The sequence below is a fragment of the Mustela nigripes genome, chromosome 13 (genome assembly GCF_022355385.1).
Source record: "Mustela nigripes isolate SB6536 chromosome 13, MUSNIG.SB6536, whole genome shotgun sequence".
NCBI lineage: Eukaryota > Metazoa > Chordata > Mammalia > Carnivora > Mustelidae > Mustela > Mustela nigripes.
The window spans coordinates 70,218,093-70,232,049 of record NC_081569.1 but is presented as its reverse complement, the minus strand read 5'-3'; the positions used below and the strand labels follow the sequence as shown (position 1 = coordinate 70,232,049).

At 35.5% G+C, this 13,957-nt stretch overlaps 1 protein-coding gene across 4 annotated transcripts in view; it reads left to right on the top strand.

Moving 5' to 3' along the window:
* The window catches only part of ATOSA (atos homolog A), a 94,407-nt gene that overhangs the window by 69,461 nt on the left and 10,989 nt on the right, over window positions 1–13,957 (top strand). For 3 of the 4 annotated variants that reach the window (XM_059372853.1, XM_059372855.1, XM_059372852.1), the window contains 4 exons: window positions 1,746–1,865; window positions 4,561–4,640; window positions 5,616–5,724; window positions 12,644–12,802. In XM_059372853.1, the coding sequence (XP_059228836.1) occupies window positions 1,746–1,865; window positions 4,561–4,640; window positions 5,616–5,724; window positions 12,644–12,802 (468 nt within the window). The remainder of the gene's footprint in view (window positions 1–1,745; window positions 1,866–4,560; window positions 4,641–5,615; window positions 5,725–12,643; window positions 12,803–13,957) is intronic. The other variant, XM_059372854.1, reaches the window with a different exon arrangement.

Genomic DNA, 13,957 nt, shown 5'->3' with positions numbered 1-13,957 from the left:
AACCTGCAATAAAATAACATCCTTTCAAAATAACCCACTTAAAAGCAAATGTTAGGTAAATTCTTCCTGTTGCCCTTTGTTGGTTATTTCAGTATTATGGGCAAGTGCTGGAGAGTAAATAGTCAGAAATGTAAACTCATTAGCTTAACATATTGTTTGTTAGCAGCTCTGACCTAATACAGTGTGCCCATTGTGTTATGTCACCACTCATCTAAGGATTTTCGGAACATCTATAGTGAAATCATTAGGCTTTTGGTCAGAATACCTGGGTTCCAGTCCTGACTTCACAATTTGGTCTTTGAGTCACACTGAATAAGTCATGTAACTTTTCAAAACCTCAGTCTCCTCAGTTTTAAAATAAGAATGAAAACCTCAGTCTCCTCAGTTTTAAAATAAGAATGATCAATCTCTTGGGTCTCTCTCAGTTGTGACAATCAAATAACAGATTTTAAAATATTTTGTAAACCTTCCATGCATTTTGTAAATAAGATACTTCAATTACTTCCATTTTATTTAACTTTCTAACCAAACCATTTTTTAACTTTAGAAAACCATAATGCGGGGCGCCTGGGTGGCTCAGTGGGTTAAGCCGCTGCCTTCGGCTCAGGTCATGATCTCAGAGTCCTGGGATCGAGCCCCGCATCGGGCTCTCTGCTCAGCAGGGGCGCCTGCTTCCTCCTCTCTCTCTGCCTGCCTCTCTGCCTGCTTGTGATCTCTGTCTGTCAAATAAATAAATAAAAAAAAAAAAGAAAAAAAAAAAAAGAAAACCATAATGCTTAAATTTCCTTTATTTCTGTAAGTAGTATCACATTTAAATCTCAATTATATTGAAAACAACTTCTTTACTACATTGATCCAAATCTGAATGACCTTATTAGTTCATTTTTATCACTAAAATCCATTCTCTAACATATGGATTTAATCAAATGATAGTTTCCAATTTACTAAAATTGTAATTGTCACAAAAACAGTTAGCTTTTCTTGATCCCTCCTGGTACCTAATAGTATGGCTTAATTTGGCCATAATATTTTTCAAAGTACTAAGAGTTACTTTTTCATATTCTTGTTTTAAATATGATCATAAATTGTTTACTAAGTGCCCAGGCTTTTTTTCTGAATATTTTACACATGTTGGCATACCTAATCCTTCCATTAAACTATGAGGTCAGGTGTTATTACTAATTCCAATTTACAAATGAGGATTCTCAGCTTGGAGAGATTAAGTATCTTGCCCAAGGTCACAAAGCTAGGAAATGGCAGAGCCAGGGCTCTTTTCTGATTTTCTGTGTTTTTAGGAATTTCTGATGTTTGGGTTTAATCTTGCTTAATTTTGAAGAATTAGCCTATTTCCTATATCACTTCAAAAATGTGGCATATTTTAGAACATTCTGTTTTTTTCTACCTGTGAGTAGTTTTTTTTCACAAATTAAAAACATCAGATGTTGGCTTAGCCGTTGTTAGACTCTGAGAATTTATAAATATGACCATATGTTGATAAGGCAATTATATTTGGACATAGTTTCTTTAGACTATTTGGGTTTATTCAGTATCCTAGAAAAAACTTGGACATTCTTTTCTGATTAAAATAAATGTGTGTGTGTGTGTGTGTGTGTGAATACAGATCTATAGATCATTAGCTTCACCACCAAGAATGTAATACTTCAGAATACTTCAGTATGTATTAGGAATAAGACTAAACAAAAAATTACTTAAATATTACCATCACAATCTAATTATTTTCCTAGCAGAAGACTATACCAGTGAAACATTCAAGTGTCTGGCGGAAACATAATTTTCATTCCTTAGATGGAACTTCAACCAGAGCCTTTCATCCTCGAACTGGATTGCCTCTTCTTTCAAGTCCTGTAAGGTTTTTCCCTCTTACTTCATATTTAAAGTTGGAAGCATCTAAAATGTATACAAATCATTTTATCCAAATTATAATTGAAAAAAAATTTAAATACCTTTAACAGACATTTCCAGTTAGAAACATTTTATTTTTTTATATACTTAGTAACTCTATGTTAATACAGGGAAAGGCTAAAAGCAAGAATAAAAATATTAGGATTATAAGATTTCTCTGAGATTCTTTTATCTAATATTTTAATTGTTACTAAATATCAAGAAAGTATTTAGTGTTAAGTGAGTTTGTATAAATAAATTTGTATCTTAACACCAAAGCTAGTTGACACCATAAGGTGGGTCATTTGGGAATCAAATTTGTGGTTGTCTTTGGCCTGGAAGCCATGCCACATCTTATTTTGAGACACAGAAATCTCCCTACTCTACCTTTACAAATAGATCTGTAGATCTGAGTGCAGTGGTCAAGAGTGTTCCTTTGGAGTGACACTGATGTCACCCTGCGTGACATTTGTGACATTAGTTCAATAATATAATCTGAGCCTCAGTTTCTTCATCATTAAAAAGGGGGTGATATGGTCTCTTTTAGTGTTGTGAGGATGGTTAGTAAGCAACCAGTAGTTAGTTGCTATACCTGCCATTTCAGTTAAACCTGAGGCAAGTAATCAATATCACAGCAGAAGTGAAAACATGTTATGTTTTGCTACTGACATGATAATTTCTGTTGCTTTATCTGTGTTATGTAAACTGAAAGGATACAGTATCTGGCCTATGTTCAAAAAATAATTATTGAATAAGAAATCTAGAATTTAAACTTGTAACATGGACCATAGATATTTATTTTAGATAAATTAAATTCCAAACAATTTAAAATAACCCCAAATATTTGACCTACCTATGGGATGCTTTCAAAAAGCCTGAGTGATGAGGAAAAAAACTGGTCAGCATCATACTGATATAAAATGCACTGTAGACTTCTGTTTAGTATGGTAGACTGAACTGATAAAGGCAGACCCTTCCTCCTCAAATGCAGAAGTCCTGATAGAATATAACCTTTAATACAAAATAATATATAATATAACCCTTAAATACATAAGATAATGTAAGAGAAAGAAAGTTAAATCTCCAAATTTGGGGCAAATTATGGCCCTCTAGGATATCTGAACCTAATACAATGCTAGGGTTTAATGCCTCTGGTGGGACAGGGGTTGAGATGTAAGAACGTGTACATGTACAATCGAAATTGTAAATATGAAAAATATTTTAATTGCTGTGTATGCACACACATGTATACATAAAAATGCAGATGGATTAACAGATGGATTCAGCTAATTGGACTACAATCAGTGAGTGGAGAGACAGATATTAAGAAAGCATCTCAAATGAAGGACAGAAAGGAAGAGACATGGTAAAATGTGAAAGAACCACAGAGGATTAAATGAGATGTTCAGTGTAAGTCTAGTACAAACTCCAAAAAGTAGGACTAGATGGAACAAGGAAAAAGCGGTATCAGAAGAAGTGAAAGAACTTTCCAAATTCGAGACATGAGAGTTTAGATAGAAAACTTCACAATAACTTCACATTTTATAGTCAGAACTTTATACTTCTGACTATAAAAAATAGCATGGTATACTTGTACAACTCAAAAATATTGAGACTGTTTAGACTTTCAGTATCATATTTAATAGGTTTGTGTATTTAATATTCTTTACAATATTAAACAAGTCTTTCCAATTTGTATGTTATATGTGATTTTACCTTTATTTTACATCTGGATCTTTCATCTTTACGGTATTTTTAGCTAGCTGGTTTGATTGGTGTCTTAAATGTAATGGGGTATACAATGGTTTTTGAACATGCAGAGTAGTATTTTTTAATCCTGTTCTCTGTGCAGCTCCAGGGTTCTTGGAAACATACAGTGGAGTGGGGATGGACTAAGGAGCAGCAGAGCTGGCATCATTATTTAATTTTTTGTTTGTTTCTTTTAATTTTAAAGCTACCAATCTTTTATTACCCTGCAAAATACAGTAGTACAGTTGACCCTTGCACAACATGGGTTTGGTCGGCCTGGGTCCACTTATATGTGGGGTTTTTGTTTTTGTTTTACTGTAAATGTATTTTCTCTTCCTTATGATTTTCTTAGTAACATGTTCTTTAGCTTTGTTTTAAGAATATAATACAGTACATAACCCATATAATGTACAAAATATGTGTTAATCAGCTATTTATGTTAATGGTAAGGCTTCCAGTCAACAACAGGCTATTAGTAGTTAAGTTTTGGGGAAGCCAAAACTTACATGAGAATTTTCAACTGCAGAGGGTTGGGGGGGGCGGTCAGTGCCCCATAATCCCTGTGTTGTTCAAGGATCAACTATATACAATAAAGTAAAAAAGTAAGTCTTTTTCTATATTAGGATTCTATGTAAGATTTGGTTTTACAAAAAAACCAAATTATGCTTCTTAAAAATTCAAAACCTGGTAAAGTGCTTTTATTAATTTTCTGTTTTTTCCTATCAGTAAGTAAAATGAAAACATAAGAACAGTATGTAATTAAGAGCATGATTGTAAGTACGCAGTTTTGGGAGAAGTTTTATTATTTATTTGCCAGGTATGGTCAGATTTTGTTTGAAAAGTGGTCTATTAATTCAAGAAAAAAAAAACAGTGTTTTTAAATATCAAAAATGATTATTTTGACCTTAGGTTCCTCAAAGAAAGACACAATCAGGTTGCTTTGATTTGGATTCTCCATTACTGCATCTGAAAAGCTTATCATCTCGAAGGTATTTAAAATTCATTTGTACTTGTCACTTAGATATGTCAGAAATTATGTTCTGTGCTTTCCAGAGAAAAATTCCGTATATTTTTAGATTTCCTCTGGAAATCTTCTTGTAACTCATAAAATATTAAACTGTGATTCCTGAAGTTACAGGGCAAACCATACCAAAAAGACATGTATTAGAGACGGTGGAGGATGTCATAGTTAATCAATAACCCACTATTGGAAATGAGCAGTAATCTTAACAATTAACGTAGTAAACAACAGCCTTCATAAAAAAGTAAATAAAGTTTGTTTATATTTGTGAAATAATATTATACTAATTTCTAGTCTTATACAATAAATGTTTACTCTAAAATCACAATTTTAACAGGAATATTATTTTCTAGTTGGTTATTTTAAATATTATTTCACACACAATGATTAATGATGAAGAAGGGAGAAAATAAGAAAATGAGTAGCTTGAGTAGCTACTATATATCTGTCATCATAATAAACGCATTGGTTTTAACACTTAAGTAGGTTTGATTATTTCTGGTCATTTGCCTCCTCCTTCACCTTACACTTCTTTGCAAAAAAGCCTTGCAAGTGTATTCCATGTTGACAAGTAATATTCTCATTACTTTCTTTAGTCACATAATTTTGCCTTTGTATTCTCATTTTTAACTGAAAATGAACACTGATAAAAAACTGTGTTATATATTTCTAGTAGATGCCACTATATGATATATTATAAATTCTTTCTTAAAACTTTCTAGGATATTACTTACATTTTTTTGTCATATATTATAACAAAGACCATAAAATCAAACCAGAATTTTAAACAAAATATTTCATATCTTAAAATTTGGTAGGATTAATTTTTTATCTTACAGCTTAAGTAAATTAAAATTAATCAAATTCTCCTACTTTAATTTTATACAAAAAGTCAGAAAATATTGTGCTTAATGTGTTCATTTGCTGGTTTTCTTTTTAATAGTCCTCGGCCATGTTTAAACATTGAAGATGATCCAGATATTCATGAAAAACCATTTCTGAGTTCTAGTGCTCCACCTATAACAAGTCTTAGTCTCTTAGGAAATTTTGAGGTAATGTTTTTCAAAATTATTTTAAGAGTTGGCATTTTTTAACCTTAGATCTAGGGTGTTATTGATGTCATTTGGTTGTGAAAGGGAAATAAATAAATTAATTGTATTTTTCAAATCCTTGAAATCACCTTCTTTCCTTTGCTTTTTCCTTTGCCCCTTTTTGTAAGAAGTAGAGTTAGAATTGTTGGTAATGACATCCTAGAACTAGTACTTTGTAGGTAATGACATCAAGAACTTAGGTAAAGTGGAATGAGGTGTCCATTAATCTAGCTAGAAAAGGGACTTAACCACACCTCACATGGTGGTACTGGCTCTAAAACCCAGGTAGGAGGTGGTGGGTGATAATAGCCCCTTCACAATCAAGAGGTTGACTTACAAAATCAAATGGTTCTTTGAACTATATTTACAACTTTGTTATAAATCTAAATCTATTATAAAATAAGATTATTTTTTAAAAATTGGGTAAAGGTTTCCAATAATGTGCTATTTTATTTAATAAGAATATTTCTACTTAGGATCAACTGTATTATGGGATTAGTTATCCTTAATTAGAAAACAACCTTAAATACTGAAACTAATGTAATATTATGTGCCAAATGCACATCAATAAAAAAAAAAGAGAGAGAGAGAAAGAAGAACAGCCTTAAATGTGAACCTGTAAATGGGGTTTTAAGGATGATTTTAATTGGTGATATTTTATGGGAAAATAATTTAAAATTTGTAGTTTTAATAGCTTCATTGGAATTTTGGTGGTTTAATATGTTAAGAGTATGCTGTCTTTAAAACTAAATTTTAATTTTTAGGCTATCTTTCAAATTTTTAAAATGAAAAGACTTATGGTGAATTGATTTCTTTTCCATGTCACTTTCAGAGATGTTGAACTCTGTATTCTCTGTCATTATTTTATAATTGCATAAGGCTACTGTGAGTGTCAGATGTTCTGCAACCTTTGTATTACAAGAAAATCTGTGAGGGGAGGAAAAGAGCATCTGATATGTGAAAACCTTAGGGAAGATGGTTAAAAGATCAGTACACTGGAATGTACTTGTGCAGATATGCATACATTTTCACTTGACTTCAGTAGAAAAATACAGAGAGGTTCTGAAACTGTCCGGCTCACAGGTCCTTTTTAATTTATACAAGTCCTGTGTTTCAAGAGTTCATTCCTTTTTATTGCCACAATATGGATATAGCACAATTTGTTTATTCATTTACATCACACTCTAGACTTTTGGGTTCTTTGTTTCCAGTTTTGGCCTATTATAAAACTGCTGTGAGGATATCTGGGTGGCTCCAGTTGCTTAAGCATCTGACTCTTGATTTCAGCTCAAATCAGGATCTCAGGGTCATGCGATTGAGCCCTGCATGGATTCTGCTTAAGATTCTCTCTGTCCCTTTCCTGCTGTTCCTCTCCACTTCACCCCACTCCACACATTGGTGCATTCTCTCTAAAAAAAAAAAATAAATAAAAATAGAATTAAAAATAAAGCTGCTGTGAATATCATGACGTGAGCCAAAGGCAGATGCTTAACTGAATGAGCCACCTAGGCACCTCGATTTTGTCCAGTTTATTATTTTCTTTTATGGATCTTGATTTTTTTTTTTAAGATTTATATATTTGACAGACAGAGATCACAAGTAGGCAGAGAGGCAGGCAGAGAGTCCGATGTGAGGCTCGATCCCAGGACCCTGAGATCATGACCTGAGCCGGAGGCAGCGGCTCAACCCACTGAGCCACCCAGGCGTCCCTGGATCTTGATTTTGATGTTGTATCTGAAAAATCTTTTCCTAGGGGTCCCTGGGTGGCTCAGTGGGTTAAAGCCTCTGCCCTCAGCTCAGGTCACGATCCCAGGGTCCTGGGATCGAGCCTCACATCGGACTCTCTGCCTGCCTCTCTGCCTACTTGTGATCTCTGTCTGTCAAATAAATAAATAAGATCTTTGAAAAAAAAAATATTTTCCTGGGACGCCTGGGTGGCTCAGTTGGTTAAGCAGCTGCCTTCAGCTCAGGTCATGATCCCAGAGTCCTGGGATCGAGTCCCACATCAGGCTCCTTGCTCAGCGGGGAGCCTGCTTCTCCCTCTGCCTCTGCCTACCATTCTGCCTGCCTGTGCTTGCTCTCTCCCCCCCCTCTCTCTGATAAATAAAAAAAAAAAATAAAAAAAAAAATATTTTCCTAACCCGGGTTTTCTCAACCTTGGCACAATTGATTTGTGAGCCAGATAATTCTTTGTTATGTGATTTGTTTCAAGCATTGTAGGATATTTAGCAGAATCCTTGGCCTCTAACCATTACAGTCTAGTACAACTGTCTGCCCCTCCCTCCAGTTGTAGCAGTTAAAAAAAAAAGTCTCTGAACACTGACATATGTCCCTGGTTGAGAACTACTTACCTAATCCAAAGTCAGGAAACTTCTTTTCTAGACATCTTACTGTTTCAGCTTTTGCATCTAGTTCTCTGATCCATTTTGAGTTAATATTTATATATGACACGAAGTTTGTAATCAACTGTTTGATTTTTATGAACATGAATGTCATATTATTCTAATCTTGACGTGAATTAATTTGAGTTGTCTAACATGTTATCCGTTCTCAAAATCGCTGTCACCATTCTAGTTCCTTTCACCTTTATGTAGATTTTAGAGTTAGCTTATCTATTTCTACAAAACAGTATGCTGAGATTTTGTTTGGATTGCATTGATACAGATCAGTATGTGGAAAATTGACATCTTAAGAATATTAAATCTTTTTTTAAAAGATTTTTTTTTAGCTTTTAAAATTTTTTAACTTTTTAAAGATTTTATTTATTTATTTGACAGAGAGACAAAGCGAAAGAGGGAACATAAGCAGGAGGAGTAGGAGAGGGAGAAGCAGGCTTCTGGCAGAGCAGGGAGCCTGATGCGGGGCTGAATCCCAGGACCCTGAGATCATGACCTGAGCCGAAGGCAAAAGCTTAATAATGACTGAACCACCCACGCGCCCCTAAGATTCTATTTTTAAGTAACCTCTACACCCAGTATGGGACTCAAACTTATAACCCTGAGGACAAGAATTGCATGTTCTACCAACTGAGCCAGCCAGGTGCTCCAGAATATTAAATATTTTCATATCTGAATATAGTGTATCTCTGCATTCATTTAGCTATTCTTTGATTTTTTTCATTGATTTTTTTTTTGTAGTTTTCAGCATGCTTATATCTTAAACATACTTTTGTAGATTTATATCTAACTAATCCATGTTTTCAGGTGATATTATAAATTATACTTAAAAGGTTTTTAATTTTCAGGGTTCCTGGGTGGTGCAGTCAGTTGATTGTCCAACTCTTGATTTTGGCTCAGGCTGGGGTCTCAAGGGTCATGGGATTGAGACCCGAGACCCTCGTTGGGCTCTACGCTCAGTACATAGCCTGCTTAAGATTCTCTTCTCTCTCTGCCATCTTCCCTCCCCCTGGTGCATGCTCTCTTTCCCCTCTCTAAAAAAAAAAATTTTTTTTAAAGGAAGTTTTCTAACTTTCAGTCCTTCATTGCTGTGTATTAAAATACAAGTGATTGATTGATTGTGTGTGTGTGTGTGTGTGTGTGTGTGTGTGTGTGTTTGTAATTGCTTATGACCTTGCTCAGTTTATTGATTTTATTGATTTTGTTGTTGTTCTTTAGGGTTTTTTTTACATAGATATTCATATCTTCTACAAATTGGATCAGTTTTATTTCTTACTTTGTAATCCATACCTGTATTTCCTTTTCTTGTTTTGCACTGAGGAGGGTCTAGCATGCGTTGCTAATATATTAAAGTCATTAAAAGCTGAATAAAGTCAGAAACTAATATAGGCCATTGGCCTTATGGTGTTCTTCCTATGAAAATGTTACCCATCTTTAGATTTATTTTATTTAGGAAATATTTTTTTTAAGGTTCTGTTTTTTTAAGATTTTATTTATTTGACAGAGATCACAGGTAGGCAGAGCAGCAGTCAGAGAGAGAGGGGGGAAGCAGGCCCCCTGCCGAGCAGAAAGCCTGATGGGGGCTCAGTCCCAGGACCCTGGGATCATGACCTGAGCCGCAGGCAGAGGCTTTAACCCACTGAGCCACTCAGGTGCCCCTAGGAAATATTTTTGAGTAACTACCATGTGTTGTGCTGTATGTTAGGAGTACAAAGCTAGATAACAATCCTGCTTTATAGATATTACAGTCAACTGAATATGTAAGTGATTTATAAACTCAAGTAATTATCATTGTAAAAGAAATTAACTCAGTCCTCCCATATCCATTCTGTGCTAAAGGAACTGAGGAACTGTCACTTGAGCTTAGTTACAAAAGATAAGTAGGAAAAAAAAAAGATAAATAGGAATTTTTCAAGTAAATTTGCATGAGGAGTGGGAAGGGATTTTAGACAGGGAACTACATTTACAAAAGTAGCAACAGAATATGATGATGTTGGAAAGCATCAGCTTGACTCGGAGCATGAGACTCTGTGCAAGTGGGGAGAGAGGAGTCAAGAAACCTACGGTAGGACTTAGATGCCATGCTAGGAAGATTTGACTTGATCTAATAGCAGGAAGCATGAAGTTTTGTCTAGTAGGAAGTGAGGGACATTTCCCAGGGACAGAGATTAAAATGCGAGTGCTGAGGGACGCCTGGGTGGCTCAGTTGGTTAAGCAGCTGCCTTCGGCTCAGGTCATGATCCCAGCGTCCTGGGATCGAGTCCCACATCGGGCTCCTTGCTCTGCAGGGAGCCTGCTTCTCCCTTTGCCTTGCCTTCCACTCTGTCTGCCTGTGCTCGCTCTCACTCTCTCTCTGACAAATAAATAAATTAAATCTTAAAAAAAAAAAAAAAAAGAAGATGTACTTGTTCAGAGGAGAGGTTGTGAGGGTCTGAGCTAGGTTAATGGTGGTAGGGAAGAGAGTTGCAGCCATGAGACTGAGTGGTCAAATCACAGAATATGCATTGGATTGATTGCGGGGCAGAAGGGAGGTTAGAAGCTTGGTTATAACATAGATCTTTTGTTCTTAGCTTTTTGACTGGGAATTTCAGAATTGCTAATGTCACAGTTTGAACTTTACAGTATACAAACTATCAGGCTCATGATGGCTTCCAGTGTTCCTTTTTTCCCAGACAACTACTGAATCAAAGATATGGTACTCACATTTCATGATAAATGTGTATACGTATGATATATGTATAGAAATGAGAGCTTGTGAAAAGTTTAAAATGTTTTTCATACCTAGAAAGATATACTAAATTGTTAAAAGTGACTTTCAGCAAGTGAGCTTGAAAGAAATGAAAAAAAAGAAACTTCTCTATTTGTGTTTCTGGGGTTCTGCGGGGGGAGATTTATTTATTTACTTATTTACTTATTTATTAGAGAGAGAGCATGAGCAGAGGGACAGAAAATCTCAAGCTGACTTGACATGGGGCTTGATCTCACAAACTTGAGATCATAACCTGGGCTGGAACTAAGAGTTGAAAGTTTAACCAACTGCACCACCAAGACCCCCCTTTATTTCTGTGCTTTTAAGTTTTTCTCCACTGCTAAAGACAAGTTAAACTATAAAACATATGTCACATATAATGTTATTTTTTAAAGAAGGAATTATTTTTCAGTTGAAGTTTTAGGTGCTTGGCTCTCTCAATTAGGTTTAACTAAGAGTAGAGTTTAAGGATAGTTAAGTGTGAGTTGGAATAGTGAGAGGAGGCCAAACTTCATACAGTGGTAGAAGATTGATGGGGGACAAGTTGATGACAGGTCTGGTAAACATATGAAGTGATGACGTAGAAATGTTAGCCACCTTATTTGTTTGTTCTATGTTTGACTTGTCATTCTTTTCTTTTCTTTTCTTTTTAAGTAGGCTTCAGGAGCACCTGGGTGGCTGTTGGTTAAGTGGCTGCCTTCAGCTCAGGTCGTGATCTTAGCATCCTGGGATGGAGCCCTGCATTGGGCTCCCTGCTCAGCAGGGAGTCGCTTCTGTCTCTGCCCCTTTCCCCTGCTCCTGTGCTCTCTCTCTCTGTCTCTCTCTCAAATAAATAAAAATAAAATCTTTTAAAACAATAAAATAAAATAAAATAACATAGGTTTCATGCCCAGCATGAAGCCCAGTGTAGGGCTTGAACTCATGACCCTGAGATCAAGAGCTGAGCTGAGCTCATGAGTGGGATATTTAATGGACTGAGCCACCAAGGTGCTCCTATTTAATGTGATGTTAATTTCAGTGTAATAAACAATGTAATGTAATGTTTTCTAATTGCTGTGACTAGGACTTCCAGTACTATGTTGAATAAAAGTGAAAGTGCACATCCTTTTCTTTCTCGTGACCTTGGGGGATTTCCCCTTTAAGTATGGTGTTCACTGTGGGGTTTTCATAGATAGCCTTTATTATGCTGAGGTATGGTCCCTCTAACCCTACTTTGTTGAGGGCCTTTATTATTAATTGATTTTTTTTTAAGATTTTATTTATTTATTTGACAGATAGAAATCACAAGTAGGCATAGAGGCAGGCAGAGAGAGAGGAAGGGAAGCAGGCTCCCTGCTGAGCAGAAAGCCCAATGTGGGACTCGATCCCAGGACCCTGAGATCATGACCTGAGCCGAAGGCAGTGGCTTAACCCACTGAGCCACCCAGGCGCCCCTAATTGATGTTTTTCTGTGTCTATTGAAATGGTCCTATGGTTTTTATCTTTCTCTTATTGAAGTTATGCATCACATTAATTAATTTGCAAGTATTAAAACCACCTTTGCATCCCTAGAATAAATCTACCTGATTGTTGGTGAATGATATTTTTTAATGCATTGTTGGATTCTGTTTGAGTAGCAACCATATTTTTTTAGTGCCAGAAAGCGTGGTAATGTATTTCTTTAAATGAAAAACAGACAAAAAACAGGATGTGTGCCAACTTCTAAAATTCATTTCTTAAAAATTTTGTCTTCCAGGAATCTGTCTTAAACTATCGGTTAGACCCTCTTGGCATTGTTGATGGTTTCACTGCTGAGGTAGGGGCAAGTGGTGTTTTCTGCCCCACACATTTGACTCTTCCTGTTGAAGTGTCATTCTACAGTGTTTCAGATGATAATGCTCCCTCTCCTTATATGGCAAGTATTTTAAAAATTGTCTTTGTCTGCTAAAATCAACCAATTTAATGACAAATGTCTTTACAGAGATTTAAGCCTGCTTTCTCAAAATGCTTGAAACAAAGCATTTCCTAAGAGAAAACTAAAGGCTGAATGAGACTAAAATACCAGAGTGTTACTTCACAATCATTGACTAATCCATCAAAAACTAATGATGTACTACTATATGTTGGCTAACTGAACATAATTTTTAAAATGTTACCTCACAACCTCTTTTTCGGCTAGCTCTAACAACAAATTTCCTCTTTTGCATTTGAGGCTCTGCTGAAAATTGACTTGCTTTTATGTGATTTGAAAAATGAAAAACTGCTAGTGGCACTATAATTTCATATCTTGTTGAGTTCACACAAATTCTCAAGTGCTTACTGTGCACCCTGGTCCCACAAGTGTTGCCTTCCCACGTGATCCTCATCTCAGGAAGATTTAGTTAACGATTTGGTGAAGTAAGTCTTCTGTGAGACCCTTTTACCCCCTTTCTCCTATTTGTATTGAGACCATTTTTTTCTAATCCTAGAGTTGATTTCTAATCCTAGCTATTTCTGTTTCCATACGTATGTTCTAACAGGGAGAGTAAGATAGCCAAGGGTAATTTAGAGCAGTTTTGAGCCTTATGATCCTATGATTTCATCTTTACTGTTTTTGTTTTTGTTTTTGATTACTTGAGGATAAAACAAGCCTTCAACTGTAAAAATGACACAAGGTCCAAGTGTATGTTTAGTTTCAGCACTTTACAAAAGACAGAGATGGAGAGGAGACTAACAGTGCAAGTCTATAAGAAGTTTACAGTAGTGGTATCAAATAGGGAGTCAGATCTGTGTTTTCATGTTAGGTCTTACTTTGAGAAATACAAATTGGTGTAGTTACAGAATTTTACAGCTCCGGCCTTGCTCCTTGAATTTCCTAGCTTATCATATGACCTTATTGATTGCTCTCCTAATATCCCTCTCCCCAACCTTCTAGATTGTCAAGGACTAAAAGCTGTAAAAAGAGAATTCTGTGCAATTAAGAAACAACAGAGAAAATGAAATTATACATTTTGGGGGACCTAAATATAGCCTGTTCATTATTGGTCCAGTTTGCTCAGGAAAATTATTTTAGCCTTACTGCATTCTAAGG